Source organism: Haliaeetus albicilla, chromosome 3 (assembly GCF_947461875.1).
Source record: "Haliaeetus albicilla chromosome 3, bHalAlb1.1, whole genome shotgun sequence".
In the NCBI taxonomy this organism is placed as follows: Eukaryota; Metazoa; Chordata; class Aves; order Accipitriformes; family Accipitridae; genus Haliaeetus; species Haliaeetus albicilla.
In genome coordinates this window covers 40137236-40158308 of record NC_091485.1, presented here as the reverse complement: position 1 = coordinate 40158308, position 21073 = coordinate 40137236, and the positions used below count along the sequence as shown (strand labels likewise).

Genomic DNA, 21073 nt, shown 5'->3' with positions numbered 1-21073 from the left:
CAAACAAACATTTCCCGTCTCTGTAATTATCTAAATCACAAATTTTCCAAATAGCAGCTAATTAAGTAACAAGCTAAGCACAAAGGACACAGAAAATCACATTTATAACTAAGACACATTTAACCGTGCCCTGGGTTCAGGGAACAAACACAGACTGTGACCAAGCATGCCACATGAGAAGTCTTACCAGGTTAGGCGAGAGCAGGGACTGGAAATGAAGGAGAAGACCTGCACTGGCTATCTGTTCCAGCCACCTTCTGCTGGCCTCTAGTGTCTCCATTTCATATTCTTTGTTGTTGTCAAACATCTGATTTAAGGCCACCATTAGTTGCTCTGAAAAAGCGCAGACTGTGGCCACTAGGCTCTGACAGAAGACCATATCTCGCCTGAGTTGTATCTCGCTATCTGTGATGGGTAAAAACCAAAAAAGGAAAAGCAAAAATGGAGCAGTAGATTAATTAACAGCAAAGGAACTGGGTTAGAATTTTTTTCTCTGTCTAAAAACCAAGTCATTTTAATGTAAAGTAAATTACAAAGTTTACAGCCTAATGTTATTCCCAGTAACTAGCACTCCACACCCCAAACTGCCATTTTCCACATATAAAATAATCTTTTAAATGCTAAAATTATACAGAAATGTATTTAAAATCTGGAATTTAAAGTAGTTCTTCATAAACAATGAAGAACTGTATGTTTATCTTGTAGATTTTAATGTACATGCCACCAATTCTATGTACTTTTGATGTTACAAGGTGATGGATGTGAGGCAGATCTCTGCTGCAATGTGAGAACCAGCTGGGCACAAACACATTTACTTCCCACAGGAAAGCAAGGATAGTCAGAAGCTCTTAATATGACTGCATCATCTGGTCAACTCCACAGCTACCAGCTGGGTAGGACAGATGAAGACTGCCTGCTGTAAAGTGCAGACAGGGCATATAGGAGTGCTGCTACCAGAATGCAATCTATCCAAATACAGTATTTTATAAATCCATAATCTAGAAAATAAGCACAGAGCAGCATCACATATTCAGGAAGCAGCAGAGATTTATGGTGTCAGGAAAGTCCAGGACAGGTCCCTAGGTAGAATTCTACGGAACCATTAGCAGCTGATTGAAATTAGGTACTAGCTAACCTACCAATTTATCCTGGAGGGCACAGGCATTAGATTAGCTAAAGGTCAAAAGAGTTAGAAAGGGAAATACGTTCTCAATAAAGCACAAAATTGTAGTGATAAATATTCAGTGCTTCCTTCTCTTTTCTGAAGGTCTTCAAGTATTTTTATCATTATGAGCTGTTAGGCAAACATCAATCACAAATGGTACAGGTAGACTTAATCTTTCTCAGAGCAAGAGAAGAAGATTAGGTGATATTGAGGTCTTTCCAAAGCCTAAAATCTTAGTCCTTACTTTTACATTCCTCTGCCTCTAAGAAGCTTAGCTCCTTTTCCACCTTCTCTATAGACCTGGCAAGACTTTAGATGACTGGATAAGTCAGCAGAAATAATTCTGTACTCATAAAATTAATACTGACTTTAAAAATATGCTTTTCTTGGACTCCAAGTATTTCTCAAAGTAACTCCATTCTGTCTGTTTTCCTCCTGAAATCTTCAGTCTTTTCCTTGACTATTGATAATAGTGACCACTCTTTTACTATCATTTTGATTTCATTTGCCATCCTCTCAGGACCCCAGGAATGTCTTCCATAAATGGTCTAATCACTACTGCCTCTGCACTATGACTCATTGCTTTTTGTTTTGATTATTACAATTAAACTCTGTCTCTCCAATCTCTCAAGTTGTGCAGATTCCAGTACAGACAGAATTTTCATATTTAAAAACTCCACCCATCTCTAGCTTCAAAAATCCCACTGGCTTCTCCGTGGTCAAAAACTTTCCAATGTCACAGCAGCGCTCAGGGATTTGAGCCCAACACACATTCTCTCTCCTCGCTTTGCTCAATTTTATCTCTGTTTGCCTAACAACAGCTGACTTTCAGTGCCTTCCCCTGTATTACCTCCTTCTGAAGCAGCCCTCTTGTGTCTCCAACACCTCATTTCCAAACCTCATTTAATACTACTCGAAGATCAGATACTGTATCCAAGAGCACTTTGGGGTCTTTTTTCAAAAGAATTTTTACACAGAATAAACTACAGAATTTACGAACTTATGAAACCGTGTAAATAAGGAAAACTGCTTTAAAAAAATATCAAGTCTGGGGTATTTTCTCAGGTCACTTACTTTAAAACACCTGAGGAATTTCTAAAAACTTTTATAGTATTTGGAAGAAATCTGACAACAAAGAAATGTTATATTCCACTTTATAAAACTGCAGCTACGTGTCATAACAAAATAATGAAATAATGATGCATTCATATAGTGCTACAAGATGGTTAAAATAATCAGCTTTTACAGTCAAATGTGACTGCTTACTTGAATATTATGCACCTACAAACTGTAGAGAATCTTCTGCCATAAGTATTATTTTCTAAATACTGATTGACTGACATTTATTTTGCAGACACACGTCTATTTTGTGTATTTGAAGCTGTATGCTGTACGCGGTGATGGTCGAATAATACACAGAATAATCAGATCCCTCCAAAAAGGAGGGACTTAAAAAAAGGTATTCTCTAAAAAAAAGATCAAAGGAAAGATAAGGGTTAGAAAAGTAAGGTAAGTCTGGAAATAGATGGGAATGAAGAGAAAAGAAAAAAAGATAGCAAATAGGAGAAAGCCCAAAACAAGAAAGACAGCAGAAGTACTGTGCACAAGCTCAGTGATTTAGTAGTTACTTCATCTGCCAAGATCCAAAGTAAATGACCAGAGAAGGTATTTTGCATTAAAAAAAAAAAAAAAAAAAAGAATGTGCAATGTTTGTTAGAAATGTCTTTGGAATTGTTGTGTTCTTCAGGAATCCTCACTGTAAACACAGGGGTAAAGTTGTTGATATCAGGTTATCGTATCTGAGATTTTTCCCCTTCCTCTAAACACAGTATTCTGTCCAAAACCAAAAAAAATCTCAAACCACCCACATCTACTTCCCTCACTCCGAAAACAAGCAAAATTACCTGTATATTCAAGAAGTGCCAAGAGTATTCGTGCCTTCACCTCTTAAAGAAAAAAGAAAATATATTGAGGTCATGGTTAAAAGTGTTTTCACCAACATAATAATGCATTTGCAGTTTCTCATTTTATACCAGCTTAACTCCAACTTCTTGTGTAGGCAATCCTGATTTATACCTACAAAACAGTAATGAGTCTCAATTTCACTTAATTTTACATATGACTTGATAAAATTGACATAATCAAAAGCACCAACACTGAGAAAGACACATAAAGAAGCAGCTGCTATCTCAGAGTACATGTGTACCAGCTGGCCAGTGCAAGTCCACATATGAAGAATTCCAGTCTTAAAACTTTGAAAAGCAAGACCAGTTTTCACTGATTCCCACACTACCCCTGTTCTTTATTTTTTCTTTTCCCTCTCTCGTTCCATACTTAAAAATCTCAAATTATCCTCATTTTAATGTATACCAAAGCATCCAGGAAAAATACAACAGCATTTTCACTTTGTTCTCAGCCTTCAGGATTTTATTTTGCTTCAAACATTTCTTGTCACTTAACAATGTATGAAGTAAAAAAGTATAGATTAAAAAAAAGTCTTCATTTACAGTGATAAAAATTTGGTTTTATATCTCTTGACACTTTTTTTTCTTTGGGGGGGGGGGGGGTGAACTTCTCAAAGTTTGCAGGCTGAAGGGAGTGATTCTTCCCCTCTACTACGTACCAGAGCACAAATTTAAATGTGTTAACCACCACTGCAAGGAACAGGCAGATTAAAAAGCTGCCATAACCTTAGAGAGTGTTGAACTTCGAGCACATCAGTTATCTTACAGTAACTGCCTGTAGGAACACACTGCTACTTCACATGCTTTCGCATCTTTCCAAACTTTCTTTCATACACTCAGTTTTCTGTGCAGTCCTATTCCAAGCCCTGCTCAGTGGACCAGCAGAGCTGCTATGGGGTATATGGACAATAGGACAATTTGGGAATATGTTGCCCCCTACTAAACCCTAACCTAATATGTTTGAAATTTGAATCGTTTGAAATTTGAACACAACTCAGATGACAGAACTGACATTGGAGTTGACTCTAATCAACAGCACAGTCTGGATTCTGTGTGTACTTGAACGTATCTATGAAAAGCCAGAATCTTCCCCAAAGGTGACTATGCTTAAAAAAGAAGAAAACCTTTCAAGCCTGATCTTCATCTGTGCTGTACGCACATTGTGAAAAGAACTAGCAGTACCTATGCTTCTGAATCTCATGCCCACAGTATCTCAAATAAAGGCATCAAAACACTCAAAATTACTGGTTATTCTTGAAAATTGCCTGGTGATAGGTCTTTGCCTTAGCCTTCTGTCTTTTGAAAAAAAACTTACAGAGATTAATAACTTAGCATCTTGTCTGAACATAGCTTAGTAACTGAAAATACAATACAGGGAAATATAGATTTTGTCTGAAGAATTTAGATACATTAAGGCTATTACTTGCAGCTTGTTTTATATGAGATTTGTTGGATCTCTGAATTCAAAAGCATTTGAGGTATCTATAAATAATGATTTCCTGCTTATGGGAAAATTACGGGACACTGCAACTCTCCTTTATCATTGCTGTAAGTCTTCTCTATTTCAAAATATACCCACAGGCAAGAAAGTATTTTTAGGTTATTTGTATAAGTAGAGACTTACCTGGGGTTAGAAATGAACTTTGGATGTCAACCATTTGCTTTTCAACAAATTCCAAATGCTATGGAAGTTTTCACCCCGTCTTGCTACATGGCATATGGAAAGGAATAACTCCCTAGCAATTTATCTTTAGATTATATGATTTGTAATGCAAGATGCTTTCAGCTTCTTTTATTCTTAAACATTCTTTTGTACTTCTTTTTTTTTTTTTATCATGCTATTCTGCTATTCTGATCTTTGCCAGTAAAGGCTAGATTTTAGTTTTATTTTGTTTCTCACACCTGAAAATATTTTTGAAATAAGACTGAGATTTGCACTGCATGTTTCATGATTTAAGTTGAAATACATGTCTTATACCTTTAATGACTGAAAGGATCCTTCACTCCTCACTCCTAATTTAAATTAAAATAGATGTGTACTTTCTCAATTGCATAGTATTTCCTGTTTAAACTTAAAATTATTGTGCTAGCAAAACAACTGCACTTCCTCATGCAGTTATGTGACTAGCTGACTAGAAATCTGACTTCCTCTAAAACACCTCTTCTTTTGACCAAAGATCTTACCTTTTTTTAATTTGGGAAAAAAGCAACTACAGAAATTTCTCCTCCTCTTTGTTCTCTTTATACCGTTCTGTTGTTATGCTGACCAGTTTTGGTTTTACTTTGCTTCTAAAGGGTCCCTTTCTTTCCACCCATCTTGTTGATTTTCCTGGTTCCTACTTGAGTCATCCCTCAGCTTTTCCTCTTGTGCTTCCCAATTCTCATGTTACATCCAGAATCACGTACCTACATTATTCTTTCTCTGTTCAGTGACTGTTGAATTCCTGCCCTGACTACTGCTCTCTCCTGCACCAAAATCAAGCACTCCATCTTCAAAGATCTGCTTGTGCCAACAACTTATCTTTATTGGTTTAACAATTTAGTAGGCCCAGTCACTCCAAGAAATAACTTTCATCTTTTCTTTAGTTACTTAGCTCCAGATAAATCTTCCTAGACTCTGTATATTATTTCAGAGAACTCTTGATTTCTATCAACTTGATTAGCCTTCTAGGGCTGCCTTTTACTGTAACCATAGACAACTTTTCTTTCTCTAATGATATGGGAGGACAAATGAAATGAGACAAAGCAATCTCCACATAATGTTTTAAATCTACTGTCAAGGAAGGTTTGGTTGTTTTTTTCTGTTCGTTTTTTTTTTTTTTAATCTGTGCAAACCCTCATAGATTTTTTTTAAAAACTGTTCTCCCAATTCCGATACTAATAAAAAGAAAATTGACAGACCAGAACGACCATCCTCAAGGCATTCTGAGTTTTCCATTTCTTCATACTTATTAAACAAAGTAAATAAAAAGAATCCTAAGATCTAGGACTTAAAATGCCTCATTTTTGTGTGGCTCCCATGTCTCCTTCTGTTCTAAAGCACTAATCAGTCTAATCTAATACAACACATTCTACGATGCAACAGAACAATGAGTAAAAAATTACAATAGCCTGTGATATTTTTATGAAAATAAAAATGAGTCAGTTTTCAATAAGGAGATGCATTTACTGAAAGCATTCATCCTTACTTAGCATTCATCAGTAATGGTTAAGTATGTTCATAACATTTGGAGGTTTTAATTACAACAATTTTTTTCCCCATGGTGAACAAAGTTACATCTGTGGTCTCCTTTGACTACTTCCTCTAGAACGCGCTAGAAGAGACAAACATATCTGCTTTCCTCAATTGTTAAAATACTGCCTTTTACTTATAAAAAAACATGAAGATTCTTCTAAAATCCCAGGACTTTGTTCCAACTTTTTCTCATAAGCCCAACTAAGCAGTCAAATTAGGGGGCATCTTTTCTTTCTTCTGAATCAGGCAAATAAGAGGGAAATCAGGGAGGTAAATCTCTGTACCATGCTTTAGGTTTTCAGCCAGAAAGAGCTCAGGGCAGTACTAGTGGTTCTTCTAGGTATCCTGACCATTTATGAACACAGTGCATAATGGCAAGATTAGAAAGGAGAAAACAAGAAATGAAGATATGATGGGAAAATTTAGCTGCTAAAGCATTTTTAGCCCTGCTTTGTGCTGATCCGATTTCAGTTAGATCCAGCTGCTGGTTGTGTCTCAAGTTTAATTTATACAGGCCTAAGCCTGTCTAAGTCACAGCAGTCTCCCCAAACTGCCCGAGGGGCACATTTCTGCCCTGAATCTTTTCAACACTGAATTACATATACCTGTCTAGACATGCCTTGGAAACTAAGGCTTGAAAAGCAATTATTTACTTCCATTCTCCTATTTCTCCTTCATGCTATTTGTGCCAGGGAAGCCACAGGAAGCTAGGCTTTCAGGTATCCATTACATCACACCAACTTCTTGGTCCCACAGGCAAATCAAAATTATGATGAAGATGTGGATCATGATTCTCGAGAGTACTTCTCAGGAACAAGTATTAGTGAGGCCAGTTTGTGGGGGTGGGGGCGGTGGAATAGAAATCAAAGTAAAGAAAAAAACATGACAAGAGAATAGAAAGATGTGAAGACTGACAGTGAATAAACAACCTAAGATGATAATTTTACATGTAAACCCATGTATTTGGTTAAGAAGGTGGCACAGAAGCCAGTTGTTGGAAATCTCTGACAAAAGCTCAGATGCCATGGATGGAAAGGGAGAGCCAAGAATATTTAAAATTGGCAGAAAACTTCTGAGACACAGTGATGAGAGAAGTTAAGGCAGAGTGTGTGCTGTCCTTGAACAGCACAAGAACAATGCCTTTTACTATTTAGCTCTGAATCATGCACCATTCACAAGCATGACAGTTGCAATAAAGTTAGTTACTATAATTTATGAACAGAGAAAACCCTTTTTAATCCTAATTTCTAAAACATTAGAAAACGCAAACAGTTTTATTGTTCTGTAAACATCAAGATTCCTTCTGATAAATATCACCATTACATTATAGTAGTATTGTAAAAAGAGAAGTTTTCTATTATAGAGAGGCAGCAAGTCATTTTGACCTTGCTGAACTCTCCCACAGAATTTTGTGGTAGATTTAAAACCAAATTTATCCGAATAACCTCAGCTCAATATTGAGGGTATATGACCAATGCTGAAATGGGTTAAGTCTATTAATTCTATTTATGGGCAAACAAGTTATGTGAAAATGGTCTGTTAGGCTTGGCTTCAGAAGGGGGGCAATGAAGGACTGTTAAAAACACATTTCTGTTCCTCCTGAACTGTGAAAGAAACCATGATTAATACTTGAATATAATTTGGTTTAGGCTGAAGATAGACCTGTAGATAGAAGGATCCAAAAATATTTATTCATTTTTCAATCACTGACAGCCACCATTAAACTAAAAGAAGTATTCTTAGTATTGGAGAGTCAACCCACTGTGATTGACTCAAAAAATAGGAGATATTTCTGTGGTTGTTTTTATAATTTTCTAACCCAGGGTCTGAAAATATGATTGTATCTGAAATGAGAAATACCAAATGTCAGAGGAGGAGGAGTTTGTTTGGTTTGGCTGGTTGGTTTTTGGAGGTTTATCTTAATAAAACTTATCACAAAGTTCTTTTCCAGTGATCTGAAATTTAGCAGTTTCTTTATGGGACACCATGGAAATCAGCCAACAAAACAAAAGAAGCTAAACACACACACAAATCATTTAAAGCTAGACCTGACACAAGTTTTTGTTCCCATGTAGACTCCTAGAGCAAGTAGTTTTATAGAAATAATTTTGCTCATTATTTCTGTTTCTCTATCAAACAGCACAGGAAATAAAGCAGAAGCTACAGGCAGATTTTCTGGAGAGGAAATCCCAGTTACTTTCTTATGAAGCCAGGGAGAGAGCAGAAAACCCCAGCTCCCATTGTCACTTGGTGGTGAAGAGGAGCAGAGTACTAGGTAACTTAAGACAGTGGTGGGAGGGAGGTGGAGGAGGAGGAGTGATAGGATGAGTTGTGATGGAGTAAGTGAAAATCAGTGGAAGAGGTTTGGCTTCACGGCAGAAGAGGGAGTATGATTTTAGAGGGACAATGATTCCAGATCAATGACAGGTAAGAGCAAGATATAGGACAAAAGTTGTCCTGCAGACTCTTCATCTTTCCATTTAAGACAGTAGAAAAAAGGGAGTTTAATTTCAAGGAAAGCCCCATTTTGGTCTATCAGTACCATGAAGTTCTGTTACAAATCAGTCAAGCCCACTGGACTTCAGCAGCAACTGAAATACCATAGCACATGCAACATATGGTTCATTTGTTTTCACTTGTCAGAAGAGATGATTTTCTCTTCAGTACCTGAAGCCAATAGGGTGAGCATGAGACAGCTGAGATATACTCCACTAACCTTGTTACTAAGATCACAAAAAAGTTCTGAAATTCAGGCATTTCCCATAGACTACACTGTGTTCAGCAAACCTTGCCTAGCAGCAACATGAAGCAGTTGTATCTTTCCTCTTCCCTTCCCCAGGCTCTCTATCATTAATGAAGTGTTTATTTATGGTCACATTGTTCTTACTAACCTTCTACAAATTTTCTGATATTCTGGGCAAGACTCCGGACACTGCTGGGGAGGTTCCAAGGGTCTTGCTTGATGTGGAGTCGTAGCCTCTTTGGACAGTTAAGCTTCGGTTCCATTTCCTGCTGAAACTCTAATCAAGGACAAAAATAATATTTTTCTGCTTAAACCTCCTGAGAAAGCCCCAGTAAGACATTCTTTCTTCCTAAATGGTTTCACAGCTCAAGGAGTTGTCAACTTATTTAACTCTAGTTAAAGCTAGGGTGACAGGTCTAACAGTCATCTAAGCTCCCTACTTAAGAGCAAGCAGCACTCCCAAACATGATTCTTTCTGAACCAGGTATATAAGATAGAAGATGCCTGTCTCCACGGAGAAAGCAGGACCCTGGCACTTTTAGAGGCAAAATTAATTCAATCAGAAAATGAAACTTAAAACAAAATTACTTATTGCTTAACCTAGTCTATCTTTCAAATCATTGAAGTGCTCCTTGTATATTTCATGAAGATGGTGCAGATCAAGAATAAAAGATCTGACATGTCCATATCTTGTGTCAAACTGAACATTTACTATACCACTGAAAGGATAACATTTTGTTGTGTGGGCCTGCCACGTACTTAATCTGAAACACTGAGAAACACAAGAGAGCAGAAATGCTCTAGGTTCATCCCCATTATCTTGGTCCCAAAATAGGAAACAAAAAAAAAAAAAGAAGAACAAAAAGAGGAGGTTATGTGGTTTTCCATGCAAATTCAGTGAGGGGGAAGTATTTCAGGCTTTGTAAAACCAGATAATTGGGGTACAGTAATTAAGCTCTATTGACTTCAGTGGGATTTTGGGGATTTATAAAAGCCAAAGATCCACCCTCTGGCCATCTAAAATTAGTTTTCCTTGGCAAAAGACATGTGCAGCATCAATAAAATCATAATCAAAACTATTATACATATTAATACAACATTCAGTCTCCCATTGAGCTTTTTTCTTCTTTTTTTTTTTTTTAAAAAAAAACACACCTCAGTTCACTGAAAGAAGTCCTTTGCATTTTTCATCACAATATTATGGCTACCACCAGATACCTATTTATACACTTAGACTTAAGCAACTATGTGAGCATTAGCAGAGTATCTGAAATTACATACAGGATTTTTTTTTAAAACAATCAGTAATACTTTTATAAGCATGTATTTAGCATAAATATTACTTTAACTATATATTTACATTTGAAAATTATTTATAAATCAACTTCACAAATTATATATCTACAAAAAAATAATAAAAATCTGGTATTAGTACTAAAATAGATCAGAAATGGCTTCAGTAGTTGAGACAAAAATGTAATAAAAACACCTGCAATATACAAAACCTGTTTCTTGCTTCAAAAACCTCAGCAATTCTATAGTCAGTTCAGAGTCTACAATTTAACACTAACTTTCCAAGAAACCTAAAATTCTTTTGTACGTTGTGCAATGGAAGTGTAAGAAGCCAACTAAGAATAAGATCTACTTAACAAGAATTTCAACAATCACTTATTGCAGAATACACCAAGATTAAGCAAAATTAGTTCTTTAACACCCAGCTCAAGGAGTAGATAGCCATATCCATGTACCCCTCAAGCTGACTTTTGATTCTCATAGCTAGAAATAAATGTTACCTTGGAGGCCCCGACCTGGTGTAAAATATTTTGTCTGCTCAAAGGCCCTCATCACAGCTGGTCCTTTCAGAAGATTGACAATTGAATCGACCTGTTGGGATCAAGGTTCTGTGAGAAAGATGTTTTTTACAGTAACAATTACTAATTCTTTCTTTAAGAAATACGGACTACAGAAAGGCAGCTTTGGATTCTTTCTTACCTAATGGCTCTAGCTAAAGTAACAAGCTAGGGAATGTTAGACTAAATCTAAGGACCTGTTTAATTCAGTTTTGAACTATTTACAGAAAACTGAAAGAGAATGAGTAAATACATACCATCCCAGTAAACAGTGGAAAGCAAAAGTAAAAAGAAAAAGAAGTATTTGCTAAAGACATCTTAGCTCAAACATGGACATTAGTATCAAAGCCAAGAAAAATAATCTCATACTTGACCAAAAAGATGCTCCAAACAGCTATGGAGCTTGTCCTGTTTATCATGGGAGATTCGAACACTTATGGGAAGCTCATCACCTGAAAAATATTTTAAAATGACAAAATGTTTAGAAGTTTCAGCATATTTTCCAAAAATCTTTGTAGCTTAGATAATCTGCTTTACACACAGACTCGTGCTTAGGTTTTCAGGGTTATGGTAACTGTTCTCCCTACATATTTTGCATTTGGTAATCACTCCATAATACAGAAATAGCTCTTAGAGAAAGGCCCATATTCAAAACCCAACTGGACATGGCCCTGGACAACCTGCTCTAGATGACCCTGTTCGAGCAGAGGATTGGACTGGATGATCTCAAGAGGTCCCTTCAAATCTCAACCATTATGTGACCAGAACGCAGGATTCTTCTATGCTGAAGAACATCCTAAACACCAGACTAAATGGCTAAGTAGTATGAACCTAATATAGCAGACCACAAAGTCACTGAAATGCATTCACCATAAAATTTTTATAGGGACTCTACAGACAATTCACATTCTTAATGTTCTTACTAATTAAATGGTTCTGAGATTTTAGTAATTCAACAAAAACAGAGCATCCAAATCCTGTATTTGATATGAGGCTTTAGTAGTACATACCACATTATTTCCTAAGAGAGTACAAAGGAGAAGGACTCTCCTAGGTCACTGCCCTCAGTCACTCGCTCTCTCAGACAACGGGTGATGAAACCTGAACTCTTTCAAAAGCTGTGAAAAATTGAGCTTAAAACTGGTTTTCCTCCTTGCTGTTGCAGTGACAGATAAGAAGTAGCCACTTGATAATTTATAATCCAAATTTATTCATGGTCAATCTAGACTCATTTTTCTTATGTCATTGAAACCCTTAAATAGCACTTTTCTCTCCTTGATTTTTTTTTTTTTTTTGCTCCTTTAGATGTCCTTACAGCCAGTAGTTACAACCCTTCACAGGATTTTAATTGCAACAGATGGAGCACAGTGTGAAAGAGTCTTGATTTGGAGTTAACCAGGTTAGCTTTGGAACTAGGAGAAAATTAAGTCATCAGGAGAGTGGGAGTTACACTGAGCAGCAGTATTTACCAATTCAAACACTATCTATGCTTGGCTAGCACAGACATATTCTTTTAGGCATCTCAGTTGGTACTTCAGCTTGATGCTGCACAAGTGCATATCAGTTCATTTACATCGTAAGTTGAAGATGCAGACCCTTGCTCTCCTCTTTTATTAACAGTTCTTTATCATAGAATCATAGAATGGCTTGTGTTGGAAGTGACCTTAAAGATCATCTAGTTCCAACCCCCCTGCCATGGGCAGGGACACCTTCCACTAGACCAGGTGGCTCAAAGCCCCATCCAAACTGGCCTGGAACACTTCCAAGGAGGGGCTATCCACAACCTCTCTGGGCAACCTGTTCCAGTGCCTCACCACCCTCACAGTGAAGAACTTCTTCCTTACATCCAATCTAAATCTACCCTCTTTCAGTTTAAAGACATTATACCTTGTACAAGTCACTACATGCCCTTGTAAAAAGTCCCTCTCCAGCTTTCTTGTAGACCCCCTTTAGGTACTGGAAAGCTGCTATAAGGTCTCCCCGGAGCCTTCTCTTCGCCAGGCTGAACAACCCCAACTCTCTCAGTCTGTCTTCATAGGAGAGGTGCTCCAGCCCTCTGATCGTCTTAGTGGCCCGCCTCTGGACTTGCTCCTTCATCCCTTCCTCTGTATCTGCCCAGCTCTGTAAGTATGTATCATTTCTGGAAAGTAGCTGTCTAGAATTGCATTATTCATAAGGTGTCTCAGATACCTTGCATAATGTCATTAATACTTTCCTGTCCTAACTGAAAATACCTCTCCTGGTACAACCAGCAATAAAATTTGCCCTCTCTAGGGCCAAGTCTCACTGGTGGCTCATATTCAAACTAATATGCCCAGTTCTTTCTTTTCCTAAGTCATTCCCAAATGATAAACTCTCAGCTTAAAGCAAATATTTTTATTCTTAGTCCCTGAGTATATGACCTTGTACTCCAGGCAGTTAAATCCCATCTCATTCCTATTAGCAGCTGCATTTATTTAAATTCAATTTGTCATGGCATAAACAAGAATGTGCTTCTATGTGGTCTCTCACATTCTTTTCCTACAAACATACACAGCCGAATCCTGCTATCTGGGTGCTGACACAGACTGGGAGAGCATTCCACACTCACCTAAAATGCTCCTTACTCTGTGCAACATAACACACTGTCAAGGTCAAGGCATGAACGTGGTTAAAAGCAGTGACTCTAAGAGCTCTAACTAATTCAGTCTATTCACAGAGATGCTGGAATGTTGGCTCTCTTTCACAGAAGGACTCTTTAAGTGCAGCACTAGCTAGGCAGAAGCAAAATGATATACTTCTATTACCAAGGAGGATGCAATTTTAAAAACAAAAACAACAAAACTGCCAGACAAATGAAAAGAATAAAACTGAATAAAAGGAACAGATGATAGATTCATAGCTGACTTTTCTAAACATACCTGAATCCATTTCATCACTGTGAAAATAAGAACTGCACTGACTGCTACAAATGCTGGTGAATGAGGCAATGGAGTTCCTATTGCTGTTGCAATCACTTGAAAAATAAACACAAAACAAAAAAAGAAATAAAGTCATGTCCTTTAACACAGGCTCTGTATCAAAGTTATGGAAATTCTTTCCCTTTTCCCCTTTTAAATTTAATGATGAGATGGTCTGTACAATTCTTTATCAACAATAAAGATCCCTATACTTAGGCTATCATTTAATTTGCAATTGTGGTAGGACTCAAGAGGACCAGATTCCAAAAATAGATGATTCAATTGTCTCCCTTCACCTTGCATATGAACAAGTACTTGCAGAATGATTATAATATACACTTTCAATGCAAAACAACCAACTTTTCTTACACGAGTGACAGTTTTTGAAACTGTGGCCTCAAATGTTTTAGTAACTCCACGTATAAATTCTGTACTCCTAGTCCATAGCTAATACAAATGATGAAACACTCTGGTGTATGACTTGCAAACTAGAGTCCTTAATGGGTTTAGAAGAGATTTGATCCATTTGAATAGCACCAAAACTCAAACTACAAACTATTTTTCCCTGCCAGCCAAAATATAGTTTACGAGCCCATCTCTTCCAGCTGATCATTTTGTTAGAGATGTATAGACATTTACATCTGTGACTTCAGTGAAAACTTCTATGCGTACAAAATGTCACCCACATTGGTCCAGTAAGGAGATTTGGGGATTAAAATGTTTGGGGTTTTTTTTTTTCCTACTCTTTTCTCTCAAAATAGATTGTTCTGTACAGAAAATAGATGGAGAACATACCTACTTCTGCAGCATAAACAGAGTAAAACATAGCCTTTTGTACTAAAAATTCTATGAAGATAAATTTCAATTCAAAGTCTTCAGAGTTTTTTAGCTACATGATGATCGTTTAGTTTCAATGCAGCCAATGATTAAGTAATTATCCAGCAGAGGGAGTCTTAAAAACCCAAGTGAATATAAGGTAATGTAGAAGTGTACCTAAAGGGTATTTATATATAATGATCTGGTTTTGGTTTTATGAATTGGGTGTACCCATTCACCAAGAAATACATATCTATATTTTATATATAATGTTGCAGTTATACATGTACCCATGTGCTCCCTACTTGTTTTCTTTATTTTTGTAAATACAGAAGTGATCTTCTACTAGTTTTGGCATGCTGACTTACATTTCCTGGCTAAGGTATGTGTTTTGGACCTGTAACCAAGCAGGTAAGTGAATGGGGAAAATTTAAATGAAGCAATATGATATAATTATAACTGTATCTATTAAGTAGATGAAAAGACATCAGTAACAACATGTTCCTAACAGAGGGTGAACAGTCCCAAGGAGTATTAAGAATTTCTGGCTGGATATTAAGAAATGTTTTCTAACTAACATTAAAGTCTCCAAAGGGGAGATGACTGTTATTTAAAACTGGATTGTACAAAGCATGAGAAAATAAAACACATGAAAATGAGAAACAGATTAGATGTATTAGCTGTATCACTCCACGTTTTTCTTGTGTTGTATTTTGAGGTTTAGAATGAAACCCTACAACACAAAATGAAAGCATTCTAACAGCTGAAATTGGTCTACTAGTTCTAATAATAGCCACAGTGGCATTATGGGATCTGGAGATTTTAAGTATTGCTTAATGCAATTATTTAAGCAAAGAAACAAAAAATTCCAATCTTGCTCCAATAATTGTTCTAAATTCAGAGATTTTATGATTATTCTGCATATGGAACCCTCGATTTTATCATTCCTAAACAGCCGGAATGGACTATAAATGACTGGAATCAGAATAAAGAAAATATTTTAAATGAAGAGACAATCATGTACTAAGTCACACCTTCTTTCTCCACGTACAAATCTTGTGCCAACTGAGGAAATTCCCAACTGGAGCAAGTACAGGCCAATAGGGCAGCTCCTGCACAGTCAGTTTGATACATCATGGACATGCAGAAACCCCTAAACATGCTTCAGCTGGAACAGCACTTTGCTTGTGTGTTCACCATGGTTAGAACAAGACGGACTTAATCTGTGCAAATTATCTCTACATTTATTTCTGTCCAAATTTATACATATATTTCTGTTTCTATTCTGACAAAGAGTTCCTATCTACCATGCTGCAGTAATCAAATATTAGCTTATGAAAGAGATCTCAGCAACACAGGGTTCTGTAGAAAAACGATGACCCTAATGGGATTCTACTTCCTGAGCATAATAATGAACCATGATAATGAACAAATAATGAACCCTTATTTTACTTGCAGCTAAAATTTTAATTTAGATTTTATATCATGTAGTTAACCATTTCTCTCTAATCAACAGAAGATAATCTTTATAAGACCTATGCTTGCTATAATTACTCCTTCCTCTTCAAAATTCTTTGTATTTTCATTCACAGTAAATGTGATGCATTACGAATTCTAGAGATGAGATGATGCTACAATATTTAGAATGGAAGAAGGTAAGGAATATATGTTGAGAAACAGTGGGTTTTTTTCTTTAGATCAGAAGAGTGGTGCCTCTGGCATCTTGCTTTCTATGGCAGATATTTGGTTTGTTGTGGGTAACAGCGTAACAGAAATTATTTCTGGTTTTTATAAGACAGGTAGTCTAAAGTAAAGCTTTACAGCTCTGGCGTGAGATCCTGTGAAGGTTAGGGATACAGAGATCTAATAACTAATCTGTACTCATAAAAGAGTTTATTTTACACATCTTGTAACACATCTTAATGCTCATTATTCCTTTGTTAGAAATGTCAGAATCATTATATTGTGATAGTCTTCACAGCCACTTGACAGTCTATGAACCCACAGGTTTGATTCAGTTGACAAATAAAAACATTATTAGTAAAGTCACCTGTAAGAATCCCTGTTGCTGATGGTATCATGACCAGAATCTTCTTGTTCATCACCTGTCACGCTGAAACAGACTTTCTTCCCATTTCTTTCCCCCTTTTCATTATCACTGTCTGCTGGTATTAAAGGCTCAGGTGTTTTACGTTCTGATTTGGGAGAATATGTTATTGAGGAAAGAAGGCTGTGAGACAGAAAAAAAAAAAAAAAAAGATAAATTCGTGTTTTTTAAAAGTGAGCTAACAACTATATATTATTTCTCGTCAACGTCTTCCAACTATTATTCTATAATATGTGAAGGGAGCATCTTAATTCGGTCCATATCTATTTGAAACAAGGGAAGAAAGTGACACATTCTGCTGTTAAAAAGCGTAACAGTGAAACCCATCAGCATTACTAAATACTCAAACTTGTATGAAGGCAATGATTCCAGTGGGAAAGAAATACAGCACATTCTTGAACACTTGGGGTCAAATTTTGTATTAACATAACTATTTTTAAATATGAACCATGTACTTCTCAGCACAAATCAAATAACAAACCAAAGAAATTATATCTCTGTGAAAAGCATATATTTTCTCAATCAGTACTGCATCAGATATGCCAGCCTGCATCACAGGCTATTTTACTAAGGCATTTTAAGAATCTTTTTTAACATATCTGTGTATTTCCTGACATTCAAAGTGTCTAAGCCACTATCACTAGTAAAACTGATGATTAATCTACAAGCTTCTGTGACGAGCACAAAAGTGACATCCAGTCAAGAAGAGAGAACAGTGCAGACTGCTACATTTAGAACATGCACAAATACTGGAAGCAAAAGATTCATATTCTTGGGTGATTAACTCATACAGAGATGTTCCAATTTATTTTCAAGATCAGAACAGCTATAATGGGCAACTGTCCTTTAATTCTTATTACCAAAGGTTCCATTAGAATGATGTTTTCAAACTAAAATTTGGATTTGAAAGGCAGCATTTTTCTTGCAAAACCTACCTTCTAACTACCTGAAATCAGAAGACACTGAATTAAGCTTTTTTTCCTGTAAAGTACTTAGACACGGTAGCAGGGTTTGTAGGAGCTGTCAAAATGGTCAACTGGCAAACTTTCTACCAAATACATGGCAGGATTCAAAAGTATGTTAGATCTTTTTGTTACACTTAATTCTTACTTCTGAAGGGAAACTATGCGAGATGCGTATCTTCTGTGAACAAAATTCCTGCCCTAATTGTTATTAAAGGGTAGCATTCAGAATTCCTTCTTTTATTCTTATTTCTCGCCACATATATTAGCATTGTTACATTACACAAGGGGGGAATTCTGACTTTAAGTGGTTTAGAGCTCCATCTTTATTTTGTGGGGCTCTGCCAGTTGAAGTAATTCATTCTTAATCCTAACAAACCTAAATTTGTTCAGCTACAGTTACACCAGTACTGAGCCATCAATTTCTCTACTCTTTTGACAAAGATATTCTACCAGAGAACAACCTGATCCTAAGCTGTTCTTGAAAGTTGAAGTTTCTGGACTCAGAGCAGTGACTTTTTGCATACCATACACAGACAATGTGTTCAACACCATGTTCCGACTATAACGTTTTTGAGTACATACAAATAATTTCCTGACTCTCAGGAATGGACAGAGTTCCAAGAAAGAAATTAAGAAACCACATACTTTGGAAATGCAATATGGTAGATTATCCCTATAATGCTGTCTAGCATTTATAATGCTAATGACTGTATAGCAATGAATACATACCTCAAGTGGTATATTAAGCTTAGTCTCTTTGAAATCATGACCTGGTAGGTGTTAACATAGGATTTGACATTAACTTTAGGGAAACAAGGATGATAAGTAAAGGTTTTTAGCAAATCCTTTCATCATTCTGCATTAATTTTTCTGGCTACGAGCTAACAAGAGATAGACAGATATTTGTCCTACATATAGGAAAAGGTACTGATCTGAACTGTAACTGAAATATAGAAATACTATACAAAATGTATAATTTTACAGGACTTTAAGCCCACCCATCCACCTGGCAGACATCTCTTGGGCTACATGATGCCTTAACATTTCAGATCAGTGTGAAATCACAACTCAGTTATTCCCTACCACTTAAGTCACCTGTTAGCAAGATTCCATGACGGGAAGAAAGATGGGCCCCATATTTTACAGCAATGTTCAGTTTCAATACACCTGCTGGAGCATACATGTTCTTGAATATGTCCTAAAATAAATGTGTTATGAAAATGCAGACCTTAGAAAATCAGTTCTTCGTACTCATAAAACTTATTTTCTGAAGAAAAAAATATAAAAGGGGTTCAAAAAGGGATTAGACCAATTCATAGCAGATCATTCTAACAGTGCTCTTAAAACAAAAGGTCCATTCCAAGAAGACCTTGTAGCACTGCCTGCTGGAAGATGAGATGAGATAAGGACAGGGATTAATCTACACTTTCGTTTTTTCTTGTGTTCCCATTATCACCCACTTCTAGGAAAACAAAAATGGGCTTTGGGCAGATCCGTTCTGATAACTTCTTGTTGCAAGAAAATAATCAAGAATAAGAAAAAAGCATAATGAACTGCAATTTCAGCTCCTGAAAATATCTTCCCCTGAGTAATTATTTGTCAAGACACAGACAGACTACTATATCCTCTTCTTTTATGTGACTGTTTAGTCACTGCTGCCAAGATCTCAGTAAAAGACTGATTAAGGTAGCTAGAGCTTTTCCTACGGGAGCTTTCCACTTTCTCTCAGCAGGCAGGCTCTTTTTCTAAGGAAATTTTTTTTGCTGAACTACCATGAACGAAAGCTGGAACTTTGGATAACAGAATTCTGGAGCTGGTAGTTCCTGAGGTCACTGAAGTGCTCTTAGAAACCCAAATCAGGGAGTCTAAAACACAGAAACCCAAACCTGTACACAAAAAAAACCCCAATAATCATGCTTAAGTAGATTTATTTTTTTTTAAGTATTTTTTTTTCTTCTTAAACACAGTACATGCACATTATACTTTCTTTGGAGATGGGTCTGCCCCAAACAAAACTATCTTAGATGTCTGTCTCTCCTAGGAGAAATATATGAATGAGTAGTAACTAACAGCTAGAAAGTCTCTGTAACTATGAAGAAAATCTCCATGAAACAGAGAAATTTAAATCTCAACCAAAAAAATCCTCACATGTGGAATTAATCCTATATGCAACCCAAATCAACACAATCCTAAAAGTATGTCGGAAACAAACAAAACCTGCTATGGTCAGTCAAAGCACTAAAAAATGGATAGCCGCAGGCAATAACAAAAAAACTATGCAACCTGTGAGCTGCTTCGCCTTTTCCTCACTCCATGGAGGCTCGGAAAATATTCAAGCCTCTTGTATACTCCCAACAGGCATCTTTCCAAAACCAGCTGGGATCATGAGAGCACACTGAGTGCATCTGAACCAAGAACACAGCAGAGTCATCATACAGAAAACAACTTGAAGAAGGACTTACTTCTGTATAATACCTAGCATCAATGGTGAGTATCTGGCAATGGTACTAAAGAAGTACTGGGGTGCTATTAAAGTATTTGAACGAGAAGTCAGTGGAACTTTGAGAGACTGTGGAAAGGGTATATATGTCTTTTGTGTGTGTGTGTGTGTCTCTCTCTCCATCAGTACTGTATTTCTTATGCAACCCAAGCTCATTAATGAGCCATGATAAAAGTTATTATGAAGGTAATGCTAGGAGTACAGAACCTTCTCTTAGACATTCCCTTCCCATAATCCACAAGCTCTCACAGACCTGCTCTTCAGGTGAAACACTTGTTTTTCAGTTCACTTTCATTCACTAACAGGTAGGAGAGGTTGGGCAGATAACACTGCCCCAAGATTTGGGGAGTTGAGAGAGAGACCATTACTAACCTCAACACAGAGCAGAGACATCTAGTAACATGAAAGAGCAACACTTTTTCAACAGTGCTATTATAAAGGGTACCAAAGAGTCATTTAGTAGCCCAATTTTTCTATCATTCAATATCATATAAATTTAGAATTCTGATACCAGGTTCACATTTTCTGTCCTGAGAAAATTATGATAATGAGTATTGCTTATAATAATAAGCAATTCAGTAAATAAAGACATCAATTTTATTGTTGCTATGTCGTAACAGAAAACAGTTTTTCTACAGTCTTTATAAAGTTCAAGGATTGGTATGTTCAAGCATTTCCTCCTAGCTGCTGGAGTATGAATATTTCTAATTAAAGCACAACTGTTTGATTATCCTATTACTCTACCTTTTGTTTCTTAATAGCCCTAACTTTTCTCTCAAGAGTTAATTA

The 21073-nt window shown here is 36.5% G+C and overlaps 1 protein-coding gene across 3 annotated transcripts in view; it reads right to left on the bottom strand.

Moving 5' to 3' along the window:
- PREX2 (phosphatidylinositol-3,4,5-trisphosphate dependent Rac exchange factor 2) overlaps positions 1-21073 on the bottom strand; it is a 189763-nt gene that overhangs the window by 52781 nt on the left and 115909 nt on the right. For all 3 annotated transcript variants that reach the window (XM_069779486.1, XM_069779487.1, XM_069779488.1), the window contains exons 27-33: positions 16763-16942; positions 13858-13952; positions 11327-11409; positions 10901-10991; positions 9256-9384; positions 3070-3111; positions 188-405 (exon numbers count right to left, since the gene is read on the bottom strand). In XM_069779486.1, the coding sequence (XP_069635587.1) occupies positions 188-405; positions 3070-3111; positions 9256-9384; positions 10901-10991; positions 11327-11409; positions 13858-13952; positions 16763-16942 (838 nt within the window). The remainder of the gene's footprint in view (positions 1-187; positions 406-3069; positions 3112-9255; positions 9385-10900; positions 10992-11326; positions 11410-13857; positions 13953-16762; positions 16943-21073) is intronic.